At 40.7% G+C, this 20,335-nt stretch overlaps 1 protein-coding gene across 1 annotated transcript in view; it reads right to left on the bottom strand.

Annotated features, from left to right (window-relative positions):
- Positions 1-5,528: 5,528 nt before the first annotated feature.
- Positions 5,529-20,335, bottom strand: part of aacs (acetoacetyl-CoA synthetase) — a 29,917-nt gene continuing 15,110 nt past the window's right edge. The window contains exons 11-18 of the mRNA XM_079555130.1: positions 15,847-15,911; positions 12,393-12,515; positions 8,636-8,749; positions 7,591-7,716; positions 7,433-7,502; positions 6,582-6,640; positions 6,134-6,336; positions 5,529-5,803 (exon numbers count right to left, since the gene is read on the bottom strand). Coding sequence (XP_079411256.1) covers positions 5,666-5,803; positions 6,134-6,336; positions 6,582-6,640; positions 7,433-7,502; positions 7,591-7,716; positions 8,636-8,749; positions 12,393-12,515; positions 15,847-15,911 — 898 coding nt within the window. The 3' untranslated portion in view covers positions 5,529-5,665. The remainder of the gene's footprint in view (positions 5,804-6,133; positions 6,337-6,581; positions 6,641-7,432; positions 7,503-7,590; positions 7,717-8,635; positions 8,750-12,392; positions 12,516-15,846; positions 15,912-20,335) is intronic.

The following is a 20,335-nucleotide window of genomic DNA, read 5'->3' as shown; positions in this document are numbered from 1 at the left end:
ACACTTGGAGTTCTCCGTCATAGACAAAGGTTTTTGAGCTATTCAATCATCTATCCGTCCATCTTCTTCCACTTTGGGACAGAGATGTCTAGACTTCCAGGTACACCTCCTCTATCCTTTCTGGGGGGATCCTGGGGCGACACCAGGCCAGCTCAGAGACACGGTCCATCCAGCGTGTCCTGGGTCTTACCGGGGGCCTCCTCCCAATGGGACATGCTCGGAAAACCTCCCAAGCGAGGCGGTCAGGAGGCCTCTGAAACAGCCTGAGCCACCTCAGCTGGCTCCTCTCCACGTGAAGGAGCAGCGGCACCTCCTCACTTCTAAGGATGCTACACTGAGAAAGAAACTCTTTTCGGCTGCCTGTATCCGTGATCTTGCCCTTTCGGTCATTACCCAGATCTCATGACCATAGGTGAGGGCAGGAATTTTGATCAACCAGCAAATTGAGAGCCCCGTCCCTCCGTACTCAATTAATAACTTTTCACCTCTCATCAAAGAAACTCCATCAAATTGATAACTGCTTGTTTCCTGTCAATTAATCTGCCCTGGGCTTGTCTCAGGCTCATTAGCATGACAGTATCCACTAAACTTCGAGGCTATTGTTACAGGAGAGAAGCCAAATCTCAGGCTTGCATTTTTATTCATTGAAGGATTTTGTTTCGTCACAAAAATAGCTTCTTTCACCCCTCTCTCATCCCATCTTTAGCTCATAAGCTAGCTGCTTGTTTACTTTTAAAAACCTGCTTTCTTCAGGACCATTGTGGACTCTCTGCAGTACAAAAAAAAACAGCTGAACCCCACAAAAACACAGCAAAGACGTACAAAAGTAAGACAGTAAGACAGTGTGGAACACAAAAAACACAAATGCAGTTTGCAGAAAAAGGCAAATCGCAGGTGTACCAAGAGAGAGGGAGGTTGCTGCTTGTTTACACATTGCTTGGAGTTGTGTCATTCAGAAGCACTCATCTCTGTTTCACAGTGTTATTTCAAACCAGTTAGCACTTTAGAATTAGAAAAATGCATAACTCACCAATGTAAAGTGTTTATTATCAGGCACAACACTGTGTTTTGCATTGTGTGTCGTTGCTTAATAAATGAACTCAACTCTTTGGAGATGTCACAATTTTTTACAATTCTTTGCACTACTGCTATTGCAACTTCAGTTATTTTAGCAATTTTTCTTTTTTAATTAATGTGCAGGTATCAGACTGAGCTTAAACTACCTGGCTAACTTACAATTAGATGATGTAACAGTTTCATAAAGTCACAATTGTCATTCCAGAGGGCACAAACTGTTTACTCTCCAGTGGAATCTGAAATGTGTGATACCAATTTGCACATCTGCTCAACACAATTTGGGCGGTTATACAAACACAAATCTCTACAGAGATCCGTTTCCATTTAGCTGCTTCTCCTGTCACCCTCAGCGCAATGACAACACCAAACAAACTGAAATTAAACTGCATGGAAGGCATATTAAGTTCTGTTATCTCATACTGTTGACTGAGAGGAGGAAAGGAGAACTATCAAAGGAGCTGATAAATTGGAAAGACAAAGCCAGGATTATTATTATATCATTTGACACAATATATTAATCTGAGTAACTGAATAAGAACAGGCTATGAATTACCGTTCATGGTACATTCCCACCTGTGCTATTACGTACATCACATATTGGACATTACAGGTACATTTATTTATATAACCTTCTTTTAAACGGGAAAGTCCCACTGAGTTAAAAAATCTCTTTTACAGTGGAGTCCTGGCCCCAGAGGACTCGAAAATACTGTGTTTCAATTACAGGAACATTTGTATCTGTAGAAGAGACTTACACAGATGAATCAATAAGGTCTGACGACTGTATGCGACTGTATATTAGAGGAATGTATCTATCTCCAATACATACAACAAACTACTGACAGTGTCCTAGCTCCCGTCCAATAAATATAAAGATAACTGGAAGAAGGATGTGGATGTTCATATCTCTGATGATAAAGTATCTGGGAAGAATATCTGGAGTAGATACTCTCCTGCTCCAATAACGCCTTGTCTTATACTGTACAGTTCAAAATAATACATAGACATAGACAGATTGTGATAAATGTCAGACCTGCGACAGAAAGCTCTATCATGCTTTCTTCTCATTGGCCTGATATATTTTATGCACTGTCAAAAAATCTTGAATGTCACCAGAACCTTTATCAACTATCCTTGGCACATCTCAGTTATTTAGAAAATTCACCTAAGCCCTGCAATGGTTCATATCCTACTCCTTCATCACAGCCAAACAAAGAACTTCTAATGTCATTGAAAGGAGCGGTACTCACTTGCATGTGGTTCCACGAACTGTCCAATACTTTACATTTGGAAAAAATAACATATCTGCTGAAGGATACTGATAGGATCACTTCGCAGGCTTCTTTCAATCAGTATTTGTATGAATACTGTTTACAACTTGTTTATCTGTATTTTTGCTTTTAGATATTTATATTTGTTCAAAGCCACTTGCACTTTGGATTCAAAAAATATATAATATAAAGAGCTCAATAAAATGTTTCATTTGCTAGCTCCTTTGTGGATGCAGCCTCATAGTGCACAAGTTCTTTAATTATTTTGTGTCCAGAAGCCTTCAAAGTGGAGGTATCATCATTACTGACCAATTGATGTGTAACACATTTAGCGCTAGAGAATGAGGGGGCTTCTAATGCCACATACACATAATTGGGCTGATGTACGGAAGAGGAAGAGCCAGAAGCATACGCATATCAACAACCATCAACAACAACCAAGACAGCCATATGATTGATAGATTGAGTCACCAAGACTTTAACACTGCAATAAAATATAACGAATGATCCTTTTCTTACCACTCGAGGCTGAAACAGTGCTCAAACTCTCCACACAAGGAGAATGACGAGAGAATCATTAGTGACTGAAGATGAATTTCCATTTTAAATTGATCACACAGACAACAAATTAAGCTCTAAATACACAAACGCACCATGTCACAGTAAACATCATTTAGTCAGTGCTAATGTGTTTAGTTACATGCCTAGTCGGATTGGACCAAGTTCTTTCTCCTGGGACCTCAGTTGTTTGCATTTATGTTTATCAAGTGCATCTTCTTTGGGAAGGAAATACAGGAGATATTTCAGCTTTTCCATTTTCACAGTCAATGTTTTGACTTTGAAAACTTGGATTCAAACCAAATCTTTATTTTTAAGTTGTTTTGAAATTCGGCAGATGGACTGTGTGCAGCATTTGCGCATACAAAGGTTGCAGGTTTATTTTTGTATTAGATGTCTGTCAGAATGATTGGCTCTTACACACATATGCGGCTGTTAACGCAGGAACAACTTGGAGTTCAGTAGCATTTTAAGCTAACTGAGGGGAAGGGATTTTGTGTCGTTATTTCTATTTGTATAGTGCTTTTCACATGAGTCACCCAAAGCGCTTTACACAAGAGAAGTGAACTTTCAAAAAAAACACAAAGATGGGAAAACAAAAGAAAATGATCAAAATGGTTATCTTAAAAAAGATTTAATAATAAAGATAATAATTATTATTGTTGTTATTGCTGTTAAAAAATGACAATGATAACAATAATAACTTAGACTAGGGGCAGATATGGTGAAGAGAAGGTTTACAATCATGGTGGGGATGACAGTGAGGCTCAATTTAAAGAAAGTATTCAGCATTATGACCATGTAACATGTATGACCCCGCCTCGCCCCAACCACATATTTATGGAGCGATGTATGTCTTTTAGTTTCTTTCTTGTTGTTTCTTGCTGTTCTGACGTTTTTTTTGTTTTGTTTTCTGGCGTTATTTTTGTTAAAGGTAAAGTTACACAAAATTAAACCTGTTGATTTTCTAAGCAGATAAATAGGGAACTATATTGCAGTAGTAATATTACTATGCCAATACTACTATATTGCAAGGGGCAGTAATATTACTATGCCTTGCAATATAGTTCTTTTTATCCGCTTAGAAAATCGACATGTTTAATTTTGTGTAGGGAAAACATGAAAGAGCTTGGCTACTTCTAACTTCACTTCTGTTTGGATCCATAGATGAGGAGAGGAGAGGCTATATGCTAACGCCGTCTGTGCTGTTTGCGTGACTGAGCGCACACGTAAAGATCAGACAGCAACACATCAACTCCTCTAAGCTAAAGTATGAATATCTCAGTATTTAAAAACGGTGGCCTATTCCTTTAAGGTTTTGTACTGTAATTGTAAATTTATGTTGTACAATTCACAAATAAATAAATATTTAAGTCGCTCTATAGTCGATAATAAAGTGCTCAAGCAAAAATGAATAGCTACAACAGTTAAATTATAAAATTATTTATTAGTAAGATCAGCAACTCAGATCTAGTAGCCACAACAAGTCTCTATAGTACCATGTAACACACTAAAGTGCAAGTGTATAGTTATGATCCCTTTCTCAGCATTTAACAAACACATATTTGTCATTTAAGAAGGAAAGTACTGTTTTTAGCATGTTAGCATAATCTATGGAACATTTGTCAAAACAAAAGAAAAAAGTCCAACATAATGTACAAACAAATAGATACAGTTGCATATCCCTGTCAATTAATTTCAGCCTTTAGACTCTTACCATTTTATTGTGATGAAAGTAAACAGATGGTTTACAAAAGCGACCTCGTGAAAATGGTGAGTGAAGTGAGGATTACAAAAATAAATGTTAGTGTGTCACTTTATCTGTTAAAGAGTTAAAGAGAACATTTCAGTAAGCATTACTGTGGTTAATTTAACCAAACTGGAATTGCCCACATCACAAAGCATCATGACTTTGGTTTACATGTAATGCGTCACTATCTGCACTTGCACACACATATATATATATATACACCGGTATATAACAGTAGTGCCTTTAACAGTTCAAAAATATACAGTATGAGTACCCCAGCTTCACATACAGTGATAAAGCAGCACACACCACATAGAAAAAGATATGGCGATACAAGACACAGTGAGATGTTCACCACAATCACGTTTCTGTTATTTGCACGGTTCATGGCTTTCATGTCTGGGAGCTACAGTTCCCATGACGCTGAGAAACACACAGAGGCCAAGGCAAAAGCATGATGGGAAATTTCCTTCTATTGTCCGCAACCTTTGATCGGAGCGGATTCAAGTACCACTGCCCCATTCGCGTGTGGAGTACCTGGGGGGCCTTTAGCCGTTTGATCGCTCAATCACAAACGGCAGTCTCAGTCCAGTTAATGGTTTGATAAATTATCTTTGATATGCAGTAAATTATTATTATTGACCTGAACTTTAGTGAAGTCAAGAAGCCACAGTCATTAACTTCATTCACACAGTAACTGTTCAACTTATGATGATATTCCTAGCATATTCATAGCATTTTATGGCATTTCCCATGATGTATTACTTTGTTGATGAAGGACTAAATGTGTGAAAAATATACTCTACACTCTACGGCTTACTTGATTTCAAGTAAGAAAAAAAAAAAATCCAAATCAGACAATTAAGACAGAGAACAACTTATAAATCATTTCCCAAGACACATGGAGTTGATGCGAGTCACACTGGAGGTGAACATTTCTTTTAGTGAAACATCCATAATTAATTGCAATGTTAATGTTATCTAAAAACCATGGGCCTTATTCATAGGTTTAAAAGTTTTGCAGTTCAGGAATGTTCTTGTAAAGGTCAAGTGAGTCAGGGTTGGAGAAAGCTCCTCTCTGAGACACCTCTCGGCCGGCGATCACCTGTTTTACTGCCACCTCCACTTTCTTACCGCTGATGGTGTACTGTACAACACACAAGGGAAAGTAAGTTACTACAAAGCACCTAAAGCCTTGAACAGTGGGCAGGTGTAACATCTGCCGACAACAAACAAAACAAGTAATCAAGACAGCGACGGCTGAAAAACACGAGGTATGCTGTTACATACTTTCAAATAACATTTTTCAAAACTCTCTAACAAAACTTACTAAAACTTAATATAGCTAGTCAACAGTTCACTTCTCCAATATAATTTTAAACTGGATTTGGAAAACCCACACATCAACTCTATCTCACCGTTGTGACAGGCTGACACACTTCATTAGAGCTCGGGTTATTCTTGTTCTCGTACTTACAGGAATGTCTTTGGTCTCCAGCAGGAGGGCGGGGACGTGGCGAGCAGACAGAGCTTTCCTAATGGCTCCTCTAACCTTTGACACCAAGTCTGGGCTGAAGGGTTTCCCTGGTGCCATCTTTAAGAACAGAATCACCCTCTCTTCTCCATCGCCGTTATACTGAGGGACACACAGGCTGTCGGATACATCCTCAAATGCTTCCACTGGATACAACAGAGACAAGAAAGATATACACCATTAGATTTATCGTTATTCCCGCTGACATCTTTCAAAACTAAGGCTGGGATGCAAGTAGCAAGTTGTAGCACTATTGGCACAGTTAAGTGAATGGGCACGAAGTGGTTTAATTAGTGCTGTGCAACAATCAAAAACATTTTAATTTTAGGTGAGCCTGGAGGATACAGGATCACACAAATACTTGCTTGACAAAATTGTAATAAAATGTTACCAATGTTGTAGATCTCTGAGCTGCCAAAACGAACTCCATTGGGGTTTAATGTCCCATCACTGGCAAACATTAACAGAAAATATAGGTTATTTATCATGATCATCACGGTTGTATATTATATTAACGTTACACAATTAAAGTGGACATATCATGCATAACTGTCGCTTATAAACTTGATTTTGAGCATCTTAGTCAGCACTGGCCTTTTAAACTTCATATAATAATCGTGTAAGGAAAGAGCACTGTATTGGTTTGCATCTCAATGGTAATGGTTGCGTTTATGTCATATTAACAAATTGATGGTGGCGTATTAAATCCACTCTGACAACAGAACTGCTTAGAATGGGTCCAATGATGTGGATTCAGTGCTCTATTTATGTTGCAAGAAAATTCAGGACGTACAAATCTAAGCACTTAAAGGAACAGGCCACCGTTTTTACATACTGAGATATGTTCTTACCTGAGCTTAGACAAGTTGATACGTACCTGTCTGGTCTTTGTGTGTGCGCTCAGTCACGCAAAACGACCAAAGATGTTGTTAGCATTTGGCCTCTCCCAGTGTATTCCTATAGCTCCAAACAGGGTGAAGTTGGAGGCCACCAAGCTCTTCCACAGGCACGCACAAAGACCAGACAGGTACGTATAAACTTGTCTAAGCTCAGGTAAGAACATTATCTCAGAATGGAAAAACGGTGGCCTGTTCTTTTAAGCAGTACAAGAAGAAATTACCAAATTAAAAAGGATAGATCAAACCGGTATGAATAAAGCAAAATACAGTTCCAGGTATGTTTTGAAGAGGAATTTTGCGTGATATGTCCTCTTTAAAAAAACATCAACTGTTGATAGCTGACCTTCTGCCTAACATGACAATGCCTCCGGTCTTTGGATTGATCTTACAGTAGTCTCCATGCGCCCATACACCTGTGAGAGTTATAAGCATCCATATAATCAATACGGTGTGTTGAGATTTTTCCTATAATGAGGAAGGATCGGTTAAGCGACTACCAACCTGGAAATGTAGAAAAGTAGGCCTTGTGATATTTGTAGCCATTCTCGTCATTCCAAAAGTGTGTTGGCTGGCAAGGGATGGGCTTTAGGCAGACCAGTTCACCGCTCTCCCCCCAAACAGCCTTACCTGTGTCCACAACATACACATTATTCACAACGAAAACCAGTCACACCATACAGGTTTACACCTAGAACAAAGGCACAGATATATAAATGTACACATCATAGGCTAAAGCACTCTGGCATTGAAGCTAATAATACCATGGCTTCACACGGCCTTGGCCATCTCCCCCAGGATGGTATTAAAGGCTTAGATAGTGACTAAAATAATCCGGACCTTTTCCGACAAAACTGCTTTTAAATTATTGCTCAATAGATTTGCTTTGAGGTGGTGGAGATCTGCCAGCTCAGCCTGCAGCGGGGAAGATGAGGGATCGGAGCAGGGGAATAGGGGACTACAATCAATGAGAAAAACATACAGCGCTTCGAAGACTCCAGGAAGAAGAGAAATAGCCCTTTGTGAGGTTGGTTAATGAAGAATCAGTTAGAGATTTTGAGAATTTGTAACTGCCAAAAGAATCGAGGAATATGTTACTATTGCTTAATAAATACCAGCGTGGTTCTGCCTTTCCCTTACTGTTCAAAGTCAAAACAAGGGGTTAATAATGGGTCCAAATCTGATTCAAGTACCTGTATTTACTTATTGTTCACTATCCAATTAACCTGGCAATAGCTAGATTGATATAAAAGTGCCAATAACATGCACTGACATCAATATGGGGCTTGAATTGTTCAGGCAGAGGTCGCATGTTTAGAGCAGCATTCGCAACTGATTGGATCAAAAACACCACCAATCTATTCAATTTGGTCAAGATATTTAGGTAGTGCATTTTTGGTGCTGTCAGCTTACAAGCCACTTTGGCAAATTTAACGCTGAACCAAACCACCAGAAACAAATTACGGCTAGCTGTGGCAAGTAAAAAAACAGGATATTCCTGTCAAGCACATGTGTATTCATGTGTTTTCTCTGGTTTTGCATGTCTCACCATCAAATCCCCAGGCCTCCACAGCCATTCCCAGGTTCCTGGTTTGGATCTCTCCGCGGTACACTGGGACTGTGGGATTCTGACCCATGAAGCAGGACACTATGTCAGTACCACCTGGAGACACGGGAGGGTGGAGTGTCTTCAATACAATATCACATCTGTTTACATTTATATAAAATGCAATCATTACAATACGGAAAATACATTTGTACTTTTGTTAGCTCTGCAGTGTCCAGCTTTGTGTTGTGATGCAGGTTTCTCTGTATATGTGACCTAAGTGGTTGTAGATTGTACTGTTTATAATGGATTTTATACTGATTTCCTTCCAGGTTACATTTATCCTTTTTATCCTTTCTGTTCCTCAAACGTCTGCCAAAAATGTGCACACTACAGTTGCCCCACCTCTGCTGGCCTATATAAACTTCTTTCTTAAACTGAACAAAGCCTATTTCCTTTTGCAGCACCATCCATTTGTCTTTGCAGCTCTCAATAACAAACTATTTCTGACACCTTTCTATTGTTATAACTTTACCTCTATGTATTCCCCTCTCTATATCAGACATCATCTATCCATCTCCCGTCTTCTCTCTCCACTGCAGCGTCCTTTCTCTGCTCAAGTCTTTCTTTCCATCTCTCTCTCTCTCTCTCTCTCTCTCTCTCTCTGCCAGGTTCTTTGTTGAGCTTTAATTGGCTCCCAGGAGGAAGAGAAAAGTTTGTCTTGTGATTAAACACACAAAGTTATATTGCGAAGACAAGCAATTATACTATTATCACACTCTAATGGTTGGCCACATAAACTCACACACACAAAACTAGACTTGAGCTAAATGCCATCTTGGCATGCTCTCCACGTCCTTCAACATCATCTTCGCTGTGTCTGTGCGTTTTATTTAACTCGCTCACTTGAAAGATCTGTTTGTGCTTGATATAGGAAGCGGAAATTACACCTTTCCTTCAATGGCTCTGTCTGCCAGGGCTCTGAAAACAAATCAGGCCGTAGTCTATGAAAATTGAGATGCTGTGTACCATGTACTTTGTGCCCCCCCCCCCTATATATGAAATGTAATACAGTAAAACATGTAACGTACAATGGTTTTGTTTTTACCTTTTACCTGTGTACACATAATAGTAGTTTCTAATTTATTTTGGTAGGGAGTTCAGAGACTGTTTGGACATATGGGGAGTCAGACGGAGGTATATTAGGGTGGCAGAGATCCAGCAGGGAAAGTGTTAAAAAACCCAAAGAGGAGCAACAGGGGCCAGCCAGTCCTGCTGCCAGCATTATGTGCACGCACTAACACACAAGAGCGTATGAACAAAATGAAATCATAAACAAAAATATGAAAAACAAAGAGCCAGTTTACTTGTGAAGAAGGGGCGGTATACTCCCGGTTTGCTGTAAAAGCATTTTTGTACAAGGGCATTCACGCAGTTTGAGGGTCGGCACTCGGCACATATGTCACATATGTCACTGGACCACCAGTACATGCACAGACAGTGGGCTGACCTCAGGGGTCAGGCCGACCTCAGGGGTCAGGCCAGCCAACATCTAACCAGGACCTGGAACTGTTACTCCTGGAGACAAGAGGGAGCCTGACAGGCATAAGACCTGCTGCTTTGCAGACACATAGATAGGAATGGTATTATTGTTATATAATACAATATTATATTATATTATATTATATTATGTTATGTTATGTGAGATTATATTTAAAGAGTAACTAAACACCAAATCCACTTTTTTTTGCTGATAAACGGTCTAAATGGTTGTTGAATAGAGTTAGCTACATGTCCCAGTCAATATGTTGACATTTGGTGCAAACTTGTTCAAAATCTCACTTTTGTGTCTAAAACCGCATGGTTCGCGCCCCCTACTGGTTTCACGCAGCAACTACATTTGATATTTTGTGGTTGGAGGAGAGTGTGTCCACGGCGTCCACAAAACGTCATCAGTTCTGCCTCTGTGCCTCTGTGGCCCCGCCCACACACGCCTCCGCCTCCGTCACGCAGCAACCAGGACACGCGTCGCGCAGTCAAACCAGTAGATGGCGCCCCTGCGATGCTCACACTTCGGCTGAGGTGGTGTAGAGGCATAAATCCCTTAGAAAAGCTACTGTGCGATGCTCTCTCTCTGTTCGCAGTCACTGACAGCGAGCGAGTAGATCTTTTTTTTTTTTTAGTAGGATAGTTGCTACTAGTGACGAACGGGTTGCGGGTTCCACCGTCGTCTTTACAGCAGGTTTTTGGCGTAAATATACGTCGGATTTTCATAAAACAAGCAGCGTTTTGCAGCTTGTGATCCAGAGAACGCTTTTGTGGAGCTCATATCTCCTATTTTCCACAGTATGTGCGACTGTGTGACTTCGCGTTAGGCTGACCTCTGCTCTCTTCCTCTCTCCCTCTTGCCCAGCGCTCTTCGGAGGGAGAGAGAGAGCGCGCGCGATGACACGCCGGTACTGTTCATACGGATCATATTTGTAACGCGTAATATTTAATGATTGCGGGGCGGGCTGGGTCGGGTTAGAACCTGCTCCAAATGCGGGACCCGCGGGTTGAAAAAAACCCTGACCCGCATCACTAGTTGCTACATCAAGCAATCACAAGCCATGAGAGTGCACCAACTCTCCTACGAAAAAATAAACCTTGCGCACTGTCGTGACAGCGGTGACAGCAGTCTGTCAGTCCTGTCAAATCGAGGGGCTTGGTCTGAGACTGTCAACAGAGCAGACCCCGCCCACACACTCACCCCCCTCGTCTCCCCCAAAGCCTCCGAGACCACCCCTTTCTCAGCACTTTTTGACTTGTGTTTGTGGGTGGGGAAAGGCTCTGCCACGCCCGTTTAGTTGCACTTTAAATTGTACAATCACTGTTATGATTAGACCGCTAAAGTAATAAAGACAGCTAAAAACTTGACTGCCAAATGTAAATGGCATAGGATGTTGGCTGATGACCTGAAATCAGTAGTATGTCATAGCATACTCCTGTGCTTTGACACAGTCAAATCATGCAGAAGACATCCTATGATCACAACCAAATTTGAACCCACGGCTCCTGTGTCTCAACCAATCACACTGACCATTAAGGTGACCACCATCCGCATCGTTTCCCCAGCAATGAAATGACTAATTGACTCTTCAAGCAGACATGAGTCTTTAAATCGCTGTCATGGCACAGGGGTTGTTGACAATTCAAACCCAGGCCTTTATGCTCAGTTTATTAAAATACCTATGCAAACATAGCACAAGTCTAATAGTAGCTGAATATATAGCATATAAAGTAAGCCCATGTCTAGATAAGAGTGGCCTCTTCAGTTCTCTTTCAAGTTTCTCTTTCATACATTTATGTATACCCTCTTCTAAAGATGCATCTGTCTTAATGCTAATGACATGACGCCTGTCATTCACAGTGCTGCTGTGTGGTCAATAGACACATGTGGCTGCCCACTGTTTATGTGCATCTGTCTGGTACACATCAGTCACTCGTGCTGCTAAATGCTTAACGCTTCATTGCTCACAGAGAGGGACAAACAGATTTCTATTGGCCTGTCAACACAACAATAGCCTCAAAAAGGACAATATGTGTATGTGGCTGTAGGTGGTGATGTACTCTTCTATACACTTCCTTTTTTTTAACTTGTATTCTGTATGAGTCAGTCTCTTCAAATGTTGCTGAAATTAGCTGTCATATAACTGTGATGTTGCAACACAAAGACTGAAGCCACTTTTGTTCCAAATGGTCAAGAGAATGAATAAAATACCGGAAATGGAGCCTAGTAGCACGTTGCGTTTGATGCACTCATAGACATAGTCGTAACTCTGGGGCTTGAGAGGAGAACCAGTTGACAGGATGGTGTGCAGAGACTGGAGGCTGTGTGTTTCCACTGCAAGAACAACAGCATAGGGTTAGCAACAGTTACCTTTTGTTATACGTGTGTAAGATGAATGAATATCATAGACATTTTAAATTTTACAGACATGGTAGCTAAAACTAAAGCAGGGCAATTGACCAATAATATATTATTACATACAGTGCCTCTCGTGAGTATTCATACACCTTGAACTTTTGCACATTTTGTCATGTTTACAACCCTGAACATAAAGATTTTATTTTGATTTTTTTACTTAACGTTCACACACAAGTAACAGACAACTGTGAAGTGAAAGCGAAATGATACATGATTCTGTTATTTTTCAAAAAATAGAAAAGTGAAAAGTGGGGCTTGCATAAGTATTCATACAGCATGCATGAATACTTTGTGGAACCCCCTTTTGCTGTAATAACAGCAGAAAGTCTTTTGGGGTTTGACTCTACAAGATTAGCACATGTAGAGACTGACATTTTAGCCCATTCATCTTTAAAAAACAACTCCAGCTCTGTCACATTAGAAGGAGAGCGTTTGTGAACAGAAGTTTTCAGACCTTTCCACAGATTTTCAATAGGATTTAGGTCAGGACTTTGACTGGGCCATTCTAACACATTAATATGTTTTTATTGAACCATTCCATTGAAGATTTAGCTTTGTGCTCCGGGTCATTGTCCTGCTGGAAGGTAAATCTCCGCCCCAGCCTCAGTTCTCTTGCTGACTCCAGCAGGTTTTCCTCCAAAATGTCTCTGTATTTGGCTCCATCCACCTTCCCAACTATTCTTACAGTCTCCCCAGTCCCCGCTGAGGAAAAGCAGCCCCACATCATGATGCTTCCCCCCGTATATTTGACATTGGGGATGGTGCACTCAGGACGATGAGCAGTGTCAGATTTGCTCCATACATAACGTTTTGCATTTGGGCCAAAAAGTTCAATTTTTGTCTCATCTGACCAAAGCTCCTTCTTCCACATGGAGCTGTGTCCTCCATATGACTTCTAGCAAACTTCAAACGGGATTTTTTATGGCCTCCTTTCAATAATGGCTTTCTTCTTCCACTCGTCCATGAAGGCCAGATTTGTGAAGAATACGACTTATAGTTGTCCCATGTACAGTTTCCCCCAGCTCAGCAGCAGCACTTCGGAGTTCCTCCAGAGTTATCATGGGGCACTTGGTTGCCTTTCTGACCAGTGTTCTCCTTGTTCGCTCTGATATTTTAGGTGGAGGACCACGCCTTGGTAAGTTGGCAGTGGTGCTATACTCTTTCCATTTCCAAACAATGGATTGAACAGTGCTCCGGGAGAGGTTCAAATCTTGGGAAATCTTTGTATAACTTAAGGCTGCTTTAAACTTCTCCACAACTTTATCCCTGACCTCTCTGGTGAGCTCCTTGACCTTCATTATGCTGTTCAGTGACCAATACACTCCGACCACAGCTCTGAGGGCCTAAAAGAACAGCTGAAATTATACTGAGAGTAGATTACACACAGGTGGCCTCTATTTAACCGTTAGGCCAAGGTGTGAACATTTTGGAGTCATTAGAAATGTTTTAAAGGCAACTTAATGCACTCAGAAAATGCTGTATGAATACTTATGCAAGCCCCACTTTTCACTTTTCTATTTTTTGAAAATTAACAGAATCATGTATCATTTTGCTTTCACTTCACAGTTGTCGGTTACTTGTGTGTGAACGTTCAGTAAAAAAATCAAAATAAAATCTTCATGTTTAGGGTTGTAAACATGACAAAATGTGCAAAAGTTCAAGGTGTATGAATACTCACGAGAGGCACTGTAAATCAGACAATATTGATTAATTTTGATTTTCATTTCGAATACATTTTCTTTTCCCATTAAGAACTAATAAATATAGCTTTTACATTAGCTGATTAAATTCCACTTCAATATCATATAAAAAGACTGCATTTCACAATATCATATAAAAAGATTGCATTTCACTCAAGCAGCTGTTACTGCCACCTGATTGGCTATAACCAGCCCCATGACGATAACTTTGACTGACTATAGTTGAATTTACAATTTCTGCTAAATTTGATAAATTGCACAGTCCCAGACCGTAATCCCCAGAATACCACAGGGTGCCAAGTCCAAATGTCAGCCCAGGGAAAGGGCCTCTCCACTGGGGCTGCCTGAGATGAAGCTCCCCTGCCCTCCCCCTGCTCACTGGAGGCATACCACACACAGTCTCTTTACCCGACATCCAAAAGGGCTGACACAATGCCAGATCTGTGGCTCAGTAAAAATGATGTTGACATGAACACCTTGTTTATGAGCAAAAAACAAAAATCTCATTGCTTTTTGCAGGTACTTGGTGATAATCTCAAATACATCTTCACACGCCATATTGATCTAAAACAGCTAAAACCTAAATATCCAGTAGTTTAACTTCGCTCGATCCTCCATCTCCAAATAAGCCCCTCCCACCCCTTTTGCTCACCTTCGCTGGGCAGCTGTTTCAATAAAGAGTAAAAAGTCAGTGTGGCAGTAATGAAGTTGTGGTGAGTGTTTTCACTTTGCGATGAAAGGATTAAGTTTAGCAAGAGATCGAGAAGCGAGGAATGCATTTCCTGGATATGCAAGACCTCAGGAGGAGCTTTTTAGGAGCTTTTTAGGAGCTGTTGCCGTGCTGCTAAGAGCAGCCACAAAGATTACTGAAAGATGTGCAAGATAGCGGCTTGAAACACAGCTCCAGGTATGTTTTCGATGAGAGCGGGTAAAAAGGTCTAAAAAGTGAACTTTGCACAATATCCACCTTTGAAATAATAATGAGAGCTACACTTTTATGTAGATAAATACAGCCCCAAAAAAATCCCATTATTAAAGATGGGTGTAATTGCCGTCAGTAATTACAGTATCTAAAATGTGTGCTTCTAATTTGAAAAGCGTTTTTAGCAACACCGGCCCAAAAGCTTTTCATCCTTCGTTTGTGTAATGAAACAGAATGTAACAGCATCAACATAACACACATGAAGGTTAGCTGGAGGGCTAATAAGTGACAACGCGGCTCTGATTATACGCGGAGAGCAGCCAGAGTCTCCGGAGAGCTCTGACACTAAAAGCAATTAGCTGCTCCCATCCACGACTGGTGTGAATTATCCTTATCTGGCCGATTCTCTGTCAAACACCAGGGCATGGGCCAAACTGTTGATTCATGCTGCAAATTGTCTAAAGGACGAACAGAGTCAAACTACATGCCCATTATAGTCATTACGCTGTCCATCATTTTTTCTCATTTTTATGTTTCATTTTCGAGCAGGCATTTTCATGAAGCTGCTTGTTATCTAGGTGTGCCCATCCGTATCTCTTCATGCACATACAGTATAACGACTTACTCGGTTTCAAGTTCCTCTCCTGAAGCACTGATAGCCACTTAGCTCCGGTCCCAAAAATAGTGATGCTGAAATGAAAAAAAAAGAAAAAAAGAGTACCTTTATTTAGACTTATACATTTACCAGCTTGCAAAGAAACATGTGGGGAATTTCAACAATAGCCTTCATGTTGTCAATAAAGAGAAAGCGGTGAACCCCCCCCTCCTCCATTTTGGATATGACAGCATGACACAAACAACAGAAGCAAATTAACAAACACAATGAGTCATCCTCTGTGGTGGCTTTATTATGCAGGCTTCGTTTTTATGGCAGTCTGTTTTTTAATTGTCAAGACATCTTGCTCAAAGTGTCAAACAGATAGGTGGCTGGACCGACATGCCATTTTATTATTACATTTAAAAAGGGAAGTGTTGCAGAGAATAACCTCGGCTCGGAGTTTCTATTTCTCACTGCATAATTTAATGTAAAACTGTTAGAAGGTTCAGGAGTCAGGGCAGGGCGGAGTGCTCACTCCACGATTGTTCTCATGGCTCTGATTGGCTTATAACATTCTGCTGGGGCCGGAGTTAGCCTCACAGCAGGAAGGTTCGAGGTTGGATTGATTCCTGAAAAGGTTTCCCAAGCTGCACATTTCACAATTCCTTTTACAGGGGAGTCTTGGCCTCCAGCAATGACCCTATTGTTCGACTAAAATGAAAAATGCTGTATAATTTCAGTGGTGTGTTGTTTATGTTACGACTACATTTGTTGCTATCATCAATGAAAAAGCACAAAGCATGTTGGCGGTTCACAATCCCATCCATAAATTGAAAACGGTGCCGCAATGCTTTTTTTTTTTTTATCCTAATTTTATGCTTTCTTTAATATCACTTGCAGCGATGTGTTAAGATCAGATTAGCCAGTCAAAAGCATTTTATTTAACATGCTGCTGAATACAATCTCCTCCCAAGGTCTTGTCAAGGATGTCAGCGGCACACTTATTACAGATATAAGCCACTGATTAAAAAGTGGCTTTGAAAAATGATTTGAGAAGCCACACTGCATGTCCCGTTATTGTCAAACTTATCTGGCAATAACAGAAGTCTGGCAGAGCAATGCAATCGGGCTATCTTTAACATTATTGAAGGAGGCTGTGCGGTGAAGTGATCTGCACCAGCAAATGGTCTCTGCATTAGATGAATCAAAGTTGAGAGAGATAGAGACTTGGTAAACGACAAACTGACAAACCGCCGCACGCACCACGCAAGAGTTCACGCTGGTTCATTTGCGGCCTTCTACCTATGCATGACGAGGCATAATTTCAACATTTTTATGCGTCACCAAACTGTCCCCCTGAATATCGGCCGTCCCTGTGGGGAGAGCCAGTTTCAAGAAGCCGCACAAGCCACCGAAATCTTCTCAAGGGCCAAGTGAAAGCGGTTGAAACGAACAGGATTAGGTTCAGTCTTGAAGGAAATGACCTGACAAATGACTTCCACTCAAAAAAAAAGTCATGATGTGATGATGTAAGTGGAGGGGAGTTCACAGCACTGCTACAATCTCATCAAAATGAACTAGTTTAGAAGTGCTGTGATTGTTCAGATTAGTTGATTTACGTGCCCAAAAGTAGAGGTGTATATAACACTAAGTCACACTTTATGATGAAGAATTGGCCATTTACTTAAAGGGGCTAGATGCAAGTTAGTCATTTTTATACTCACTACTGCCACCTCAGGTCTTATGCGTAACTGCACCTTCTATATTAAGCTTGTGTATGACGGCACTTCAGACCCGAAGTAACAACTTTTTGAGTGACAATGCAGGATACTAGAGGCAGTTGTGGTTAATAGGTCGGGGCTCATTCTACACATTAGGACATGGCTGGAACCTGTAGGGGGAGGAAAATACATAATTTTAACATTTTTAAACTCCGTACAGTGCCTTTAACCTTTTAACCCCCGCCTTAACCAACTGATTCAGATTTACCCAAATCTATACGGCGTGTCACATTTTTCCCCACATTTTTATTGCTTTTAGCGACTTTTCTGTTGCTGTTTTGAGGCTTTTTTGTAGCATTTTCGTCACACATTTTTGTCCCTTTTCTGTTTCTGCTGCTCTTTTTGGTTGAGCTTTTGTCATATTTTTGCAATTTTTTCATCACTTTTTCTTCACATTTCTGTCACATTTTTGTCACTTTTCTGATCCTCATTTTTGTCATGTTTTGGTCACTTTTTTGCACACGTTTTTGTCACTCTTCTGCTGCATTTTCATCCCTGTTTTTGTCTCATTTTTGTTGCTATTTTGACACTTTTGTCAAGAAGCTTTTAGATTTGGGTAAAGCCAAACTGGAGAAAATGTGCTCTGTTCAGGTGGGTGCTAAGAGGTTAAACGTTAATTGCTATGATTGCTATGATGATATTCCTTCATGTGATGTAACTGAAAACAGCAATTTGGGGGCCGTGATGACTGTTTTGTAAGTGAACTTCATAAGAAGACCTGACCTTGACCTCAAAATTACTGCTAACACACAGCAATATCTATGTGTAACCCATGGTAACACAGGGCAGTCGGCACAGTCAGCGCCATACTTACATCTTGCATCATGCTGACAGCTTTCCCACTAGTTTATAATGGGCAATGTCCGTAACAAAATTGCCAACAAACCTTTAGAGGAAACAAAGACACGATTTTTCACTTGCCAAGGGACAATTTATGGTCCATTATGTTAGATCTGGAAGCTAATCACTACTGATGATTCATTAGATACTACTGATGATTCATTAGATACTTTTCATAAAGATATTCTTATGCTTCAGGATGTCACTATGTGCTTGTACTAACTCCGGTTGCCCCGGTTGCTGACGGTATAGAGTGAGAAAGTCACCACAGTACATGTTTGACATTTGTTTACCGCATGCATCAGCCACAATCATATAGTGGTGTACAGTTTTTGTCATGTGATCTGTAAAAAATAAACAACACAAGCCTACGTGTATTGCTGGAGGCTAACTTTGAAGCATGTCTTTTATTTTTTTGGGAGAATGCAAGCCTGGCCTGGCAGCTGACACTCGGGCAGCAAAAAGTGTCAACATGTCACGGTTCCACTTTTAATCTGAATACAAAAGAGCATTACAAGCTTTTCCTCTGTGAATGAGTGAGTCTGAAGCTGTTTCTTCCTGCCTATTCTGACATCAATCAATCCCCCACAGCAGCGTATCACTATAGAAGCCACGTCTATCAATCAAATGTGAAAGAGGAAACTGGTTGAGTGACAACCAACAAGTGACCGGGCGGTGTATAGGTGGGAGGAGGTCGGGCACGGAGGCGGAGGTGCTATGAGGTCAAAAAGAACATACAACTCTATACCATTCCTATTGGAACAAGCAAAAGTGCAGTTCTGTAAGCCTGGTTTACAAAACACTACATGTTATGAAAAGGACAGGGTGTAATTTCAAGCTTGAGCCACAGCTTTCCATAATACAAGGTCAATACGCAGGTGGTTTCTGTAAACATTAGCGCTGTAAAATGTTCAGGAGAAAATAGAAAAATGCACTTGACAAAGGGAAACAAACAAAAAAAACAGTGGGGGAAAAAAAGCTGAAATACTAGGAAATAAAAATAGAGCATGACAATCTACTACAATAGGTTGTGTTCACATTTTAGAATGTGATAATGTCAGGTGGAGAGCAGATGCGAATACAACTCTATGGGAGAAATACAGTTTTTGTAAGAAACCTCCAAAACGAAAATTGACAAATGTTTTTCCAGTATTTGGTAGTGATTGGATTCAGCAAACTTTTGAAATGCCTTTCAGACACTAGTTCATAAGTCCTGACAGAGAAGACATTGAACTTTGAGGCACTTTTTGTTTCATGTGGATTCTCCCAGTAATGACTGAGATATTAACCAAAAACTAAGACATAGAAATTCGCTGCTTGCCAGTCGCCATTGTTACCATAGTTACCACCATGGAATTTTCAGTTGCCCTCCACCTCAATTTTAAACTATAGGCTCTTTAGACTGTTGTGATGTCACGTGAACACAACCTATTCTATCATGTGTAATTTTACATCTACAAATCTTTTTTTTTTTAACTTTTCTTTGTTGATGATCTCGCCACACAAAAAGACACATGAGAGAAAGAAGTGAATGTATATGTGCCGACATCCAAAAAGCCACTCGCGCAACCTCAAATGGCGTCCCTGTCATCTTGAACGCTATTTATGAGCCCATCAATCATGTGAGACCCCCCGTCCAAGTGCGGATTTGTTGGCCACTCGCTGCCATGGAAACGCTGGCTCAGTGCTGATTGGAGGCAGGTGGCCAGGTGTGTGGGACTAATAGGCTGTTTAGGATGGAGGCCGCCCGACATTGTGTGTGCCTGTGTTTGCGGCCCGTACAGTACAAGTGTGGCACATTACGGAAAGCTGTCGAGTCAATAAGAGATACTTGAAGCCAATCGAGCTCGAGGACTGAGCAGTTATTGCATTAGCGCTGCTTTGTGCGTGTCGTG

This window comes from Gobius niger (genome assembly GCF_951799975.1).
Source record: "Gobius niger genome assembly, chromosome: 1".
NCBI lineage: Eukaryota > Metazoa > Chordata > Actinopteri > Gobiiformes > Gobiidae > Gobius > Gobius niger.
Note: the sequence above shows the minus strand (reverse complement) of the source record. Positions and strands in the feature narration are given on the sequence as shown.